This window comes from Camelina sativa, chromosome 6 (assembly GCF_030686135.1).
Source record: "Camelina sativa cultivar CO46 ecotype springtype chromosome 6, ASM3068613v1".
Lineage (NCBI taxonomy): Eukaryota > Viridiplantae > Streptophyta > Magnoliopsida > Brassicales > Brassicaceae > Camelina > Camelina sativa.
In genome coordinates, this window is record NC_141885.1 from 20,300,366 (window position 1) to 20,314,139 (window position 13,774).

Here is a 13,774-nt window from a genome sequence, read left to right on the forward strand (position 1 = left end):
TGTGAAGAGAGTTTTTTGTTTTCTTATAATTTAATCCATTTTTTAACATACACCAAAATACAAAATCAGATAAGATTTTAGAACAATTTTTTTATAAATTCTAAAAAGATGTTAAAGAAAAAAAATAAAAAATAAAAATTTATTTGCCTATTCAATAGATTCTTTTTTTTTCACTAGAACATTTTCATTATATTAAACCAAGGTGAAATACAAATGTATAGTGCATTTTTGAAATCCTAAAACCAACGGAAACCAAAGATATCCTCGGAAGCTTAAACCCCACGGGAACAGATTGAAAACTAAAGCCAAAAGATTATCAATCTTCATTTTATTTTCTTTCTTCACACAATCACTGGTATGGTCATTGATAACCAACTAAACCACGAGCCTAAACCAAAACAATCAAGAACAGCGACATTAAACCAGTCCGGTTATCAAACTATGTCTCTCTTTGTTTCTCTCTCTCTCTGTCACTCTCCACCTTTCTTTATTTTTGCATCACTTTCCCTCTCATTCTTTCTTTCTTATATCTCTCTCTCTCTCTCTCTCTCTCTCTCTCTCTCCTTCATTGCCTCGTGACTGCAACCAAATCACTTTTTAAAAAACCGCCGCACTTCTCATGAGTCTTCTTCTTCTTCTTCTACTTTCATCATCATCATCATCACCGTCGTCGTTAACTGTATAAAACCTATCTCCTCCGGCCGTTCTTCACCTCCGCCATGCGCTCGCCGCATGGTTTCCGTAACGGCGGCGAATCTCCGACATCCCGGGACCGAACTCACTTCCACTCAACCGTCACAGCTCAGAAACTCCGCCGATTCAACTCCTTAATCCTCCTCCTCCGCCTCGCTTCTTTCTCCTTCTCCCTCGCCTCCGCCGTCTTTATGCTCACCAATTCTCGCGGCTCCGGTTCTCCTCACTGGTACGATTTCGACGCTTTCAGGTTCGACTCTTCTTCTCACTCTAAATTTTTCGAAAACCATGAGCGAATCTATCTCGAAATTGAAGATCAGAATCGGGGCTTTAAAATTTGCAGATTCGTGTTTGTGGCAAACGCGATCGTGGCGTTATATTCAGTGTTCGAAATGGGAACTTGCGTTTGGGAATTCTCAAGAGAAACCACCTTATGGCCTGAAGCTTTCCAGGTCTGGTTCGACTTTGGCCATGACCAGGTAACTACACTCTAATTCAAATTTTTTTTTAAAAAAGCTTTTTAAAGTCGTCATTAAAGTAAACATGTTTTCAATCATTGCTTCTAATTATTTTATTCTTTAAGTTGATGTCCCTTAAATTTAATTAATTAACTGTCTAATGTAAATAATTAAGTTGTGTAAGTTCAAATTGGGCAGGTGTTCTCGTACCTATTGCTATCGGCAGGATCGGCAGCAGCAGCATTGGCTAGAACGATGAGGGGAGGTGACACATGTACGGCTAACAAAGCCTTTTGTTTGCAGTCTGATGTAGCCATTGGTTTAGGCTTTGCTGCTTTTCTCTTCTTAGCTTTCTCTTCTTGCTTCTCTGGTTTTCGCGTCGCTTGTTTCCTTATTACTGGCTCTCGTTTTCACCTTTACTGATGATAGATTCTTTAATGATAATAATAACATAGAGTCGTTTTGTTTTCATGGAGTTTGTTGATTCATGTGTTTAATACACTTTACCATCAAGGAGAGATAAAAAAAAGTATAGAATCAAAACTATATATGAAGAGCTTCTCCATTCACCAAAATTGTTAGATCTAAGCTTCAGCTACAGTCGGAGTTTGCTCTACCTTGACCTTGGCTTTTCCGGTTTTCTTACCAACCTTTGGCTTCTTCTCCTCTTCTTCTTTCTCTGGATTCAGCTCTATCCTTGCAAATACGGGACTCGCTTGCTCCATTACTTGTCCTCCCTTTAGCCCTCCCCATTTGGTGTCATTCTAAACAAAATAAAACTGTTAAAATCAATTCATGAAGCTTTTTTTTGATCAACGGCAACTTCATGAATTTCCTACCCAGGTTATGCTATTGAATTGATCAAGTGAATAGCCAAGCTGTGAATATATCCTCAGGCTTAAGCAAGGCGCCACGGGGGATAACGCAACCGCTATAATTCTCATTACTTCCAGTATAATCACCAGATCCTGTAGTTATTATAGGCAGATAACAAGTCACTAACCTAATATTCTCTAACCATCAAATCGGTAACAAATCCTTTGTTTTGTATGAAGTATAGTATAATTAGGGAAAGCAGATAAAGACCTTGGCTGCAGCTTCAGCTGAGACACCACCTTGTTTGAACAGGAACCAAGGTGCTCGTTGATCCATGTAAGTATTTCCCGCATTTCCAATCTCTAACACAGCTTCACACGCCGATGATAGTGACAGACTTTCATAGTTTGTCCTAGCCTTTTCAACCTTTTTAAGAGGAGAATGGTACAATTTGAGAAGGAAGGATTGACTTAACGAAGCCATTAGAGATGGAAAAATGCATAGAGAAGTCAAAGATTTCTTTTCGGAACATTACCAGCTTCTCCACTGTGTCTTTCAAAGGAACTCCTTCGGCTGCCATAGTCGAGTCTACTACTAATGTGGACTCACAGTTCTTCTTAAGAAGTCCAAGAGTACGGTTAAGGAGATTTCCTGAAGAGAGATACATTATTGAACAGATTTCAGAAACTAGTTCCCTAATAAATAACCAAAAGACTGGACAACCACTTAAGAATTAGTTTTAGTAGATTGAATAAAGCACCTATTGTGTTGGCGAGATGAGCATTGACAATTTTTATAAAGCGGTCTTCTGAATAGTCCCCATCATTTCCAAATTCCACCTCTCGAAGGAAGAAGTACCTGACAGCATCTGGGCCAAATTTTTGAACCAACTCAAAAGGTTCCAGAGTATTCCCCAACGATTTTCCCATTTTCATTCCATCCTATTATTTGATAACCATGGGGATATCAGAAAATCAATAATCCAGTCTTCCACTTACATGTAAGCATGAGTGAAGGAAGTTGGAAAGAACTAGAGAACTCCAACACTGAACAGGGAATATGCAGCATCAAGGGTTTTTTTGGTTCTATACCCTTGTTAGAAACCCATGGCCAAACACCATCTTGGGAAGGTTGAGACCAGCAGACATAAGCATGGCGGGCCAGTAGACGGCATGAAATCGAAGAATATCCTGCAGAAAAAATGGCCTTATCAAATAGACAAATATAAAGTCATGAATTTGGTAACAGATGCGGAAAGAAGGTTGTACTTCTGGACGTCATCCAGAATAGATATAAGCAAGAAACAAACAGTTCTCTCCTAATCACTTAACTAAACTGTTTCATTACATTTCACTGAACCAAAAAAATACGAAGAACCAACAATTACATTTAATGATCATGGGATTGTTATTCTTTCTAGCAAACTCCAGTTAGAAACACATATTGAAGGTGAACCAGATTAATATCACAAGAGTCCATAATGTGTCTAAGCTAACCTTTCCGATCAAATGCAATGAAGCAGGCCAGCCTAATGAAAGAGCAGTTTCTAGATTTTGTTGCTCATTGTCCTCTGTTAGAGCTGATATGTAACTGTAATAAAAGAGAAAAGAATTGACGTTAAAATTAAATCTCACAGTTTGAAACAAAAGCTATAAGTTAATAATGAAGAATCAAGCAGTAACCACAAATAGTTCTCGAGTACAAAAGAAAGGATATATACCCGAGTAGAGCATCAAACCAAACATATATGGTTTGTTTATCGTCGTCAGGAACAGGAATTCCCCAGTCTACTAATGCTCGAGAAATGGAAAAATCCCTTAAGCCACTCTTTATCCAACTTTGAACCTATAAAAGAGCCTATTAGTTAAGGATTAAGATAGACTGCGCTATACTAAAAGAAAAAGTCTCTATTTTGTTCTGAATAATCTGTATCACCAAAGGTCCACAAGCACTACATGAATGCTACAAGGACGAGTACCTCATTTAGGCGATACGAAGGCTGCACAAAACGAGGATTCTGGGACAAAATATCTTCAAGAGGTTTCTGATATTTCGATAAAGCAAAGAAGTAGTTATCTTCTTTCCTTGCAACACATGGGGCTTGATGGACAGGGCAACTATTGTTTTCAAGCAGCTCTTTCTCATCCTAGAGAATTCAAAAAACAAAACAAACCTATAAAACTTGTTCCACACACAGACAAGAAAGTATATTCCTAATTTCAAAAGCAAAACCTTATATTCCTCGCAGTTAACACAGTAAAGTCCTTCATAATCAGCTCTGTATATATCACCATTTGCGAAAACTCGAGCATAGAACTCTTTAACGATTGCTTCATGTTTAGGATCAGTGGTTCTGATGAACTTGTCATAAGCTATATCAAGATCTTTCCAAAGAGCTCTATAAGATTGAGAAATGAGATCACAATGCTCAGCAGGGTTACGTCCATTAGCAGCTGCTGAGGTAGCTATTTTCTCACCATGTTCATCAGTTCCTGTGATAAAGATAACCTTCTTGCCAAGCAGCCTCTACACAATCAACAACAACCACAAAATCAATCCTCTGATTTCTTATTAAAAAAAAAATTGAAACTTTGAAAGTCAGAGAGAGTGATTGAGAGAAACACACCTGGAAACGAGCAATTGAATCGGCGGCGATAGTGGTGTAAGCACTACCCATATGAGGAGGGGCATTAACGTAATAAAGAGGAGTGGTGAGGACAAATGTCTCAGCTCCATCGACGCCATTTTTCTGACTTCCGAGGCTGGAGGAAGTGCAGTAGAGGGCTCTTTTACCGGATAAAGATTGAAGCTTTTTGGAAAATCTGAAGGTGTTTCTAGAATAGAATGGTTTGGTATTAAGAGGAGTGTTGAAAGGGTTTAACAAAGAGAGGGCGTTATGAAGCGAAGTGTTCAACCTCGCCGCCATTGGATAAAATGACCTTCACCGGAGAAGAAGAAGAAGAATCAGATGAAGGAGAGAGAGAGAAAGAGAGAGACTGGCAAAATTTGGAGCGCAATTTAGGTCATTGGTTCGGTTTAATCGGTAAGCGATGACGAGAAATTAAACCAAAATCCGGTTATTAATAAATTTCAGATTAATTTGTTTATTATACCAAACAAACCGATGGAAAAGAGACATAACTGGGTTAGGCTTATAAATTCTCTTATCTCCGAGATTTTTGGTAATCGCTTTGAGAAAGGTTGATCAGTCTGAGCCCTAAATCTCTCTCTCGTTTCTTGTATCGCAACCAAGAAGACAACATGGAAGAACTGGCAGGTGTAACTCCCGGGGAATTCAGGGGAAACCTAAAACGGGAACTCAAGAAGCTCTTTCCTCCCGCTAGTGCGCAACTCTCGATTGTTGCGTCCAAAGGTCAACATCGTATATATGGAGATTATCAATGGTTTGTTGCTCCATCTTTTTCTCGTTTAACCTCAATGGAATATTTTTCAGTTTCATTACTCAATTCTTGTTTGCTTTTTTTTTGCAGTAACGATATACTGCACATGTTGTCGCCAAAACCTTTCCGGTCCGATTCTGCTCAAGCTTCTGGACAGGTTTGTTTGTTGGCTAGGTCTTTTCTATGCTCTATGGTCGTGTAGTAGTAGATTCTTGTTAACTCTTTTTTTTTTGTTTTTTTTTTCTCACATAACACTTTGTTTCAAACTTCCCTGCCTCTGAGATGGTGAAATCATGCTCTGTTACTGGATCTGGATTTATCAATTTTGTTATATCAGATGATTATATCGCCAAGGTACTCACTCACTCTTGCGTACTTTTCTCACTTGTTGTACATATGCTCATTCTTTTTCATAATTTTTTTGTCTATATCTCTGCAGAGCATTGAGAATATGCTAATCAATGGAATTGACACATGGGCGCCTACTCTTCCGGTTAAGAGAGCAGTTGTTGATTTTTACTCTCCCAACGTTGCAGAAGACATGCACGTCGGTCATCTAAGATCACCTATCATCGGTGAAACCATTGCTCGATTGCTCGAGTACTCAAAGGTTCAAGTTCTACGCAGAAACCATGTTGGTGACTGGGGAACAAATGTACCTACTTTTCTTCTCTCCAACTGTTTTCTTCATTATCTTATTTTGTTTTTTATCAAACAAATAAATCTCCAACTTTTCTTCCATTCCTACAGGCTGGTATGCTAATCGAGTACCTCTTTGAGGTATATCCTGGTGCAGCTAGTGAGTCTCTGACAACAATTGGTCATATTCAGGTCAGCTGCCTTACTTCATATGGACTCTCAAGCTTTACACTTCTTTTTAATGTACCAAATAAGTCCAAAATCAATTCAGTTTCTAACTTTAGATGTCATCTGATAGTTTTCTTACTTCCACTCAAAAATAAAATTTGACGAGGATCCTCACTTTAGAAAAAAGGCACGGCGTGCTGTGGTCCGTCTTCAGGTATAACCCGAATCACTTTTGCGTTTTTTTATGTTTGGTACTTGGCAGTGTCTCAGTATGCAGCTTCAGAATCTTACTTACTCTCATGTCTTTTTTTTTTGTTTTTTGGCGTTTCTTCTGTGCAGGGTGGAGATCCTGTTTACGTCAAAGCTTGGACTAAGATTTGTGAAATCAGTCGAACAGAGTCTAACAAGATTATTCAGCAACTCCAAGTTGAGGTTGAAGAAAAGGTAAAAGAAATAGCTGGATCTTTACTATATTTTCTTAAGTAGAATGGAGAGAGAGATACATGGATGGGTTTACTAATGGAAAATACTTTGATTCATGACAGGGAGAAAGCTTTTACAAACCTTACATTTCTAACATGATTGAGGAATTGACCATCAAGGGGTTGGTAGAAGAAATTGATGGTGCTCGTGTTATATCCATCGAAGGCTCGAAGAAACCACTCATGCTTGTCAAGAGAGATGGTGGTTTTACCTATAGCACAAAAGATATGGCTGCTCTTTGGTGAGTTAACTTACTAGTCTATATTATATATCTACCTCATATATTTTGACTTTTTGTGTCGGTAATTGTAATCTGAACTTGCATATTATGTAAAAATCTTCTTGGCTCAGGTATCGGCTTAATGAAGAGAAAGCTGAGTGGATCATTTTTGTGACAGATGCTGGCCAGCATAACCACTTTGATAAGTTATTCAAAGTAGGTTTGATGAATATATTAGTTTTATTTAAGGTCTGGCCGATTTGTGGAAATGTTTTGTCGGTTGTGACTGTGGTTTTCCTATTACTCTCTGAATCAGGCTGCCAGAAAAGCAGGATGGCTTCCAACCAATGATACAACTTACCCTAGAGTTAGCCATGTTGGTTTTGGTGTAGTCCTTGGAATAAATGGCAGGCGGTTTAATAGTTGGCATGCTTATAATTTTCGCCTAGCTGATTTGCTAGATATGGCCAAGTATTACAGTAAAGGGGCCCTTCTAGAGCGTGGTATATTACTTTAATTTGTATATTACTTTGTTGAAATCTATTCGCTTGTTCTGTTATTACGTGGTCTAACTCATCCCTCACATGTTCTTCTTTGGTTAGGCAAGGACGAAGAATGGACACTCGAAGAGCTGGACGAAACAGCTGAGGCAGTTGGATACAGTACGATGAAGTAAGTATCATCTCTATTCTTACTGCTGGTGATACTGAATTATTAATCTATCTTGTGGTGTTGTTTAATTTTCTCTTTTCAAGGTTTGCTGACCTTAAGAACAACAGATTGACACGTTATTGTTTCAGCTATGATCAAATGCTTTGTGACAAGGTACTGGAATTTGAAAGCTAGTCTACATATTTGCATTATGAAGTCATCTGCACATGCTTATTGAATAATTTGATCATATATGTCATGAGCAGGGGAAAACAGCTTTTTACCTTCTTTACGCCCATGCTCGGATCTGCGCAATCATCCAAAAGTCCGGCAAAGACATAGATGAGCTGAAAAAGGTATGGTTTTAGCATGAAACTTAATTCTTCTAATCATTGTTCATCTTTTGGTCTTATGTTCGTCCTCTTGGCTGCATTTGAACTTCCTATTGTCATTTTTAAAGCTCTGTGTATGATATGTGTTTTACCTACCCAAGTCTGTGTATTGCACCTATTTTCTTGCAGGAAGGAAAGCTAGCATTGGATCATGCAGACGAGCGAGCACTGGGGCTCTTCACCTACTTCGATTTTCGGAGGTAAAACATATGCTGATTATAGAGTGTTACTTTCATATTCTGACTTATATTTTTCTTAGTAACAATTGCAATCCATGTGTGTGCATAATTTGCAGACGGTTGAGGAAGCGTGCACCAAACTGTTACCGAACGTGCTGTGCGATTACCTATACGGCTTATCCGAACAGTGCTCCAGATTCTACAACAATTGTCAGGTGAGCATCCTCATAATTCCTGCTTTTCTATTTAGCCTAATCAAACTCTCCACCATTATACAGTATTCGTGTTTCTCTTTAAAGGTCATTGGTTCAGCAGAGGAGACAAGCCGTCTCCTACTTTGTGAAGCAACGGGGATAGTCATGCGGAAATGCTTCCACCTACTTGGCATCACCCCTGTTTATAAGCTTTGATAAAACGAATCATAATGGCAAAAGCGTTTCAGTCCGTTTCGAGAAAATGTCACAAATGTATAAATTCAAAAAAAAAAAAAAAAAAAAAATGTCACAAATGTATTAACTAAAGAACATCCAATTGTATATTGACAGTAGACATATAATTTATCCAATGATATATGAACACGCGAAAAATACATGTTCCAACCGATTAAGAAGAACGCCACTTTGACCACCCGAGAAAGCAGGACTTGGACAAAAAGACAGATTTTTTGAAACGGCGTTTCACACATGTTGGGGCAAAAATGTGTTTATTATAGTTTTGTTACTTTCACATTTGTTTTAGAAAAATATAGAGGAAAGATTAAAAAGATGATTCACATTGTTGACTTGTTAAATTCCATATAAGGATTATAAAAATTCACTAAAATCATCACAACATTCTATTTTTCATTCTAGAGAGTTTTTCAAACTATGGTATTAGTTTGACAAAATCTTCCAAAGAAAAATCTTCACAATTTCATTAAGTATATATTTAATTTCCTTAACACATAGACCTAAATATATTTTCATATTTACATAAATAGAACCATATTCCTTAACAGTAATGGCGTTATCATTCTTGTGTCCAAAAAAAAAAGGGCATAAACTTTAAAAAGTAACCCTTTCTTCTTCTCCTTCTTCTTCCTCCGTTCGTCCTCTTCTTCGCCTCCTCCGGTCCACGTAGGTATGTATCTCAGCTTTTCCCATCTCAGTTTCTTCTCAATCGGATACAGACCGAAGCTTTCATTAGTTCAACATTTTCTCTTTTTCCAAGAACAGATCTATCTTTTTGCGCTTCCCGAATCCGGTTCTCTTCATCAGATTCGTCGATTTCGTACTGTTTTGTGATCCAGATTGTGTTTTTTATTTAGGTTATGGAGTTGAATCGTAGGTCGTATTGATCTGTAGTTTTATTCTTCTATGGAGTATATGATTATAGATATTAATGGAATAAAAAGATTTCTCTGATTCTTCATTTCACTAGGCGGCCATTAACGTGTTTGTGTTTTTGTTTTTTCAGTGGAGAACAAAGATTTGTTGAATGCGTTGTTATTGTAATTGTTAAAGTATTGAAGTTCAAGTGGTTGTTTTTTGAATCTGGTGAAAATGGTGTGGTTTCGAGCTGGTTCGAGTGTTACGAAGTTAGCTGTTAGGAGGATTTTGAATCAGGGTGGTTCATATGCGACGAGGACACGTTCTCTTCCTTCTCAAACGCGTTCCTTTCACTCGACTATTTACAGACCAAAGGCTCAGAGTGCTCCTGTCCCTAGAGCTGTACCTCTTTCTAAGCTAACTGATAGTTTCTTAGATGGGACGAGCAGTGTCTACCTTGAGGAGTTACAACGGGCTTGGGAAGCTGATCCCAACAGTGTAGATGAGTCTTGGGATAATTTCTTTAGGAACTTTGTCGGTCAGGCTGCTACTTCTCCTGGTATCTCTGGGCAGACTATTCAGGAGAGTATGAGGCTTTTGTTACTTGTCAGGGCTTACCAGGTGAATGGTCACATGAAAGCTAAGTTGGATCCATTAGGTTTGGAACAGCGAGAGATCCCTGAGGATCTTGACTTGGCTCTCTATGGATTCACTGAGGCTGATCTTGACAGAGAGTTCTTCTTGGGAGTGTGGCAGATGTCCGGATTCATGTCTGAGAACCGCCCAGTGCAGACCCTTCGTTCCATATTGACAAGGCTCGAACAGGCGTACTGTGGAAACATTGGGTTCGAGTATATGCACATTGCTGATCGTGATAAATGTAACTGGTTGAGAGAAAAGATTGAGACACCAACTCCTTGGCGGTACAACAGGGAGCGCCGTGAGGTGATTCTCGATCGTCTTGCATGGAGTACTCAGTTTGAGAATTTCTTAGCTACCAAGTGGACTACAGCTAAAAGGTTTGGACTTGAGGGTGGAGAATCATTGATTCCTGGCATGAAGGAGATGTTTGACAGGGCAGCAGACCTCGGAGTAGAGAGTATTGTTATTGGAATGTCTCACAGAGGAAGATTGAATGTTCTTGGTAATGTTGTTCGGAAGCCACTCCGTCAGATATTTAGTGAGTTCAGTGGTGGTATTAGGCCTGTAGATGAAGTTGGCTACACTGGAACTGGTGATGTCAAATATCACTTGGGAACCTCTTATGATCGACCTACAAGAGGTGGGAAGAAAATCCATCTCTCTTTGGTTGCTAATCCAAGTCACTTGGAAGCTGCAGATTCTGTTGTTGTTGGCAAAACCAGAGCAAAACAGTACTACTCTAATGATTTAGACAGGACCAAAAATTTAGGTATTCTGATTCATGGAGATGGTAGTTTTGCTGGACAAGGAGTTGTTTACGAAACTCTTCATCTTAGTGCTCTCCCAAACTACACCACCGGAGGAACCATACATATTGTGGTGAACAACCAAGTGGCTTTCACGACAGATCCAAGGGCAGGGAGGTCTTCCCAGTATTGTACTGATGTTGCTAAGGCTTTGAGTGCTCCCATCTTTCATGTTAATGGGGATGATGTTGAGGCTGTTGTACATGCCTGCGAGCTTGCTGCTGAGTGGCGTCAGACTTTTCATTCTGATGTAGTCGTTGATTTGGTTTGCTACCGTAGGTTCGGGCATAATGAGATAGATGAACCATCTTTCACTCAGCCAAAAATGTACAAGGTGTGTTGATGTTATTTTCGTTATATGTTACCCAAAAAGAATCTGCTGTGCATATATGAGTTATTGCAGTTTTCTAATGCTTTGTATTCCCTTATTGCTTTTCAATATGACAGGTTATCAAAAATCATCCTTCAACCCTTCAGATCTACCACAAAAAGCTCTTGGAATGCGGTGAAGTATCACAACAGGATATTGACCGGATACAGGAAAAGGTTAACACCATCCTAAATGAAGAATTTGTCGCTAGTAAAGACTATCTCCCTAAGAAACGAGATTGGCTTTCAACCAATTGGGCTGGATTTAAGTCTCCTGAGCAGATCTCACGTGTTAGAAACACTGGGTGAGTTGGGTTTGTCTTTTTTTTTTTCGGTGTATGTGTGTATCCTATTGTCCCTTAAACTTTTTACACTTTTATGCAGTGTCAAACCAGAGATACTTAAGACTGTTGGCAAGGCAATTTCATCGCTTCCAGAAAACTTCAAGCCACACAGGGCAGTGAAGAAAGTTTATGAACAACGTGCCCAAATGATTGAAACAGGAGAAGGAGTTGACTGGGCTCTTGCAGAAGCTCTTGCTTTTGCTACCTTAGTTGTGGAAGGCAATCATGTTCGGTTGAGCGGTCAGGATGTTGAACGAGGAACATTTAGTCATCGTCATTCTGTCCTTCATGACCAGGAAACTGGAGAAGAGTATTGTCCTCTAGATCATCTCATCATGAATCAGGATCCTGAGATGTTTACTGTTAGCAACAGGTACTTTTACCTCCATACTTTCCCTCTAGGAATTATTGTGCTCCTTGCTTGTTTTGACAGCTCAGAGTAAACTGACATAAGTTTTTTCTTCTTTCTGTGTGTAATGGATATTGACCATATCTGTTCAGCTTTTTAAGAGAAATCCCTTGTGTTTGTTCTTTGTATACCAGAATTCTCAATGTAAAGATTCACTAAGAATTTTTGCTTGTTGTGTACAGTTCTCTTTCAGAATTTGGTGTCCTTGGGTTCGAATTGGGCTACTCCATGGAAAGCCCAAACTCGTTGGTACTATGGGAAGCTCAGTTTGGAGACTTTGCCAATGGAGCTCAGGTGATATTCGATCAGTTCATCAGCAGTGGAGAGGCCAAATGGCTGCGTCAAACCGGGCTTGTTGTGCTACTTCCCCATGGTTACGATGGTCAGGGCCCTGAACATTCAAGTGCGAGGTTGGAACGTTACCTTCAGGTAAACTCTGACCTAGATTTTATTGCATATGGCTTAAGTTGTTGAATTAGTGAATATATATAATCTCGTTTGATTCTCTTTCTGACTCTAATTATCTTATGTTACAGATGAGTGATGATAACCCCTATGTCATACCAGACATGGAACCAACAATGCGAAAGCAAATTCAAGAATGTAATTGGCAGATTGTCAATGCCACAACTCCTGCCAACTATTTCCATGTTCTGCGGCGACAGGTAAGACCTATTTCTGGTTTATCTCTTTTACTTTTCACCCAGTGTAGTTTCCAGTATACAATTTCTCAATGTCACTTATATTGCAGATACACAGAGACTTCCGTAAGCCTCTGATTGTAATGGCACCAAAGAACTTGCTCCGTCACAAGGACTGCAAATCGAATCTCTCGGAGTTTGATGATGTCCAAGGCCACCCAGGTTTTGACAAACAAGGAACTAGATTTAAGCGATTAATCAAAGATCAGAGTGATCACTCTGATCTTGAAGAAGGCATCAGAAGATTGGTACTTTGCTCCGGAAAGGTATAAGCTTCGTTCATTTATATATAATATAAATCTGGCCAGTCCCAGATTTGTAAGGAGAAACTCTCGCTTTTGCTTCCTTTGTAGGTCTATTATGAGCTTGATGATGAGCGGAAGAAGGTTGGAGCAACCGATGTTGCTATTTGTAGAGTGGAACAGCTTTGTCCTTTCCCATATGATCTCATTCAGCGTGAGCTCAAGAGATATCCAAGTACGTACCTAAACTATCTTTGGATTTCTTTGGTTTGGCTTTTATGTCTACTCCTAAAACTAGTTTTTGTATTGGTATGAAACAGACGCAGAGATCGTTTGGTGCCAAGAAGAGGCGATGAACATGGGAGCATTCAGCTACATATCTCCACGGCTATGGACAGCAATGAGAAGCTTAAACAGAGGAAATATGGAAGACATTAAGTATGTTGGTCGTGGTCCTTCTGCTGCTACTGCCACTGGTTTCTACACTTTCCATGTCAAAGAGCAAGCCGGGCTCGTCCAGAAAGCCATCGGAAAGGAACCCATCAACTAAGGAACTCGTCCTTTTTAAAATAGATTCTCAGACTGAAAAGAAAAAAAGGAGATAACATTGAAAATAAGAACTTTGGGTGATGCAAAAGTGCTAAACAACACTGAGAAAATCCTCTATTTCTTTGTTATTTTTTCTTGGTCCCATTGATTTTGAGCCTGTCTTGTGTTGCAGGTCAAAACATAAAAATCTCATTTTGATATACAGTTTTGTTTTTGCTCTTCTTATTTTCTTCTGAGATGCATCTTTTGTGTTGTCATTGTCGTTTTCCCTTATCTTGTTCACTAAAAAGTGAAGTATTGGTTTC

At 39.1% G+C, this 13,774-nt stretch overlaps 4 protein-coding genes across 4 annotated transcripts; 3 read left to right on the forward strand and 1 right to left on the reverse strand.

Moving 5' to 3' along the window:
* Window positions 1–469: 469 nt before the first annotated feature.
* Window positions 470–1,620, forward strand: LOC104791829 (CASP-like protein 4C1). The gene is made up of 3 exons (XM_010517805.3): window positions 470–943; window positions 1,037–1,172; window positions 1,350–1,620. Exons 1-3 carry the CDS (start codon window positions 720–722, stop codon window positions 1,572–1,574), a joined length of 585 nt encoding a protein of 194 aa, XP_010516107.1. The 5' UTR covers window positions 470–719; the 3' UTR covers window positions 1,575–1,620.
* On the reverse strand, window positions 1,559–4,893 carry LOC104791828 (methionine--tRNA ligase, chloroplastic/mitochondrial-like). The gene is made up of 11 exons (XM_087453482.1): window positions 4,594–4,893; window positions 4,200–4,493; window positions 3,946–4,113; window positions 3,688–3,812; window positions 3,464–3,557; window positions 3,059–3,157; window positions 2,728–2,908; window positions 2,503–2,618; window positions 2,238–2,393; window positions 1,991–2,119; window positions 1,559–1,915 (listed from the first exon to the last, which is right to left on the reverse strand). The coding sequence occupies exons 1-11, from the start codon at window positions 4,891–4,893 to the stop codon at window positions 1,736–1,738; spliced, it is 1,842 nt and encodes a 613-aa protein (XP_087309608.1). The 3' UTR covers window positions 1,559–1,735.
* LOC104699142 (arginine--tRNA ligase, cytoplasmic) lies at window positions 4,538–8,687 on the forward strand. Its single transcript, XM_019246486.2, has 16 exons — window positions 4,538–5,010; window positions 5,224–5,371; window positions 5,459–5,722; window positions 5,808–6,023; window positions 6,119–6,199; window positions 6,306–6,389; window positions 6,515–6,619; window positions 6,721–6,899; window positions 7,010–7,094; window positions 7,195–7,381; window positions 7,481–7,550; window positions 7,634–7,703; window positions 7,796–7,885; window positions 8,051–8,121; window positions 8,217–8,315; window positions 8,400–8,687. Exons 3-16 carry the CDS (start codon window positions 5,651–5,653, stop codon window positions 8,455–8,457), a joined length of 1,467 nt encoding a protein of 488 aa, XP_019102031.1. The 5' UTR covers window positions 4,538–5,010; window positions 5,224–5,371; window positions 5,459–5,650; the 3' UTR covers window positions 8,458–8,687.
* A 211-nt stretch (window positions 8,688–8,898) lies between these two features.
* Window positions 8,899–13,726, forward strand: LOC104791830 (uncharacterized). Its single transcript, XM_010517806.3, has 9 exons — window positions 8,899–9,219; window positions 9,556–11,189; window positions 11,303–11,529; window positions 11,609–11,941; window positions 12,160–12,406; window positions 12,514–12,642; window positions 12,729–12,944; window positions 13,032–13,155; window positions 13,241–13,726. Exons 2-9 carry the CDS (start codon window positions 9,642–9,644, stop codon window positions 13,468–13,470), a joined length of 3,054 nt encoding a protein of 1,017 aa, XP_010516108.1. The 5' UTR covers window positions 8,899–9,219; window positions 9,556–9,641; the 3' UTR covers window positions 13,471–13,726.
* The last annotated feature ends 48 nt before the right edge of the window (window positions 13,727–13,774 follow it).

Bases quoted from the DNA above. Each gene is read 5' to 3' on its own strand.
- LOC104791830 (XM_010517806.3), top strand. From the start codon at position 9,642: ATGGTGTGGTTTCGAGCTGGTTCGAGTGTTACGAAGTTAGCTGTTAGG. The intron at 12,407-12,513 runs GTAAACTCTGAC...CTTATGTTACAG, and splicing joins GGTTGGAACGTTACCTTCAG to ATGAGTGATGATAACCCCTA. The intron at 12,643-12,728 runs GTAAGACCTATT...CTTATATTGCAG, and splicing joins TCCATGTTCTGCGGCGACAG to ATACACAGAGACTTCCGTAA.
- LOC104791829 (XM_010517805.3), top strand. From the start codon at position 720: ATGCGCTCGCCGCATGGTTTCCGTAACGGCGGCGAATCTCCGACATCC. The intron at 944-1,036 runs GTTCGACTCTTC...TAAAATTTGCAG, and splicing joins TACGATTTCGACGCTTTCAG to ATTCGTGTTTGTGGCAAACG. The intron at 1,173-1,349 runs GTAACTACACTC...CAAATTGGGCAG, and splicing joins TCGACTTTGGCCATGACCAG to GTGTTCTCGTACCTATTGCT.
- LOC104699142 (XM_019246486.2), top strand. From the start codon at position 5,651: ATGGTGAAATCATGCTCTGTTACTGGATCTGGATTTATCAATTTTGTT. The intron at 6,200-6,305 runs GTCAGCTGCCTT...GTCATCTGATAG, and splicing joins CAACAATTGGTCATATTCAG to TTTTCTTACTTCCACTCAAA. The intron at 7,382-7,480 runs GTATATTACTTT...TTCTTTGGTTAG, and splicing joins AGGGGCCCTTCTAGAGCGTG to GCAAGGACGAAGAATGGACA.
- LOC104791828 (XM_087453482.1), bottom strand. From the start codon at position 4,893: ATGGCGGCGAGGTTGAACACTTCGCTTCATAACGCCCTCTCTTTGTTA. The intron at 4,114-4,199 runs GTTTTGCTTTTG...TGAATTCTCTAG, and splicing joins TTAACTGCGAGGAATATAAG to GATGAGAAAGAGCTGCTTGA. The intron at 2,394-2,502 runs GTAATGTTCCGA...CCTCTTAAAAAG, and splicing joins AAGACACAGTGGAGAAGCTG to GTTGAAAAGGCTAGGACAAA.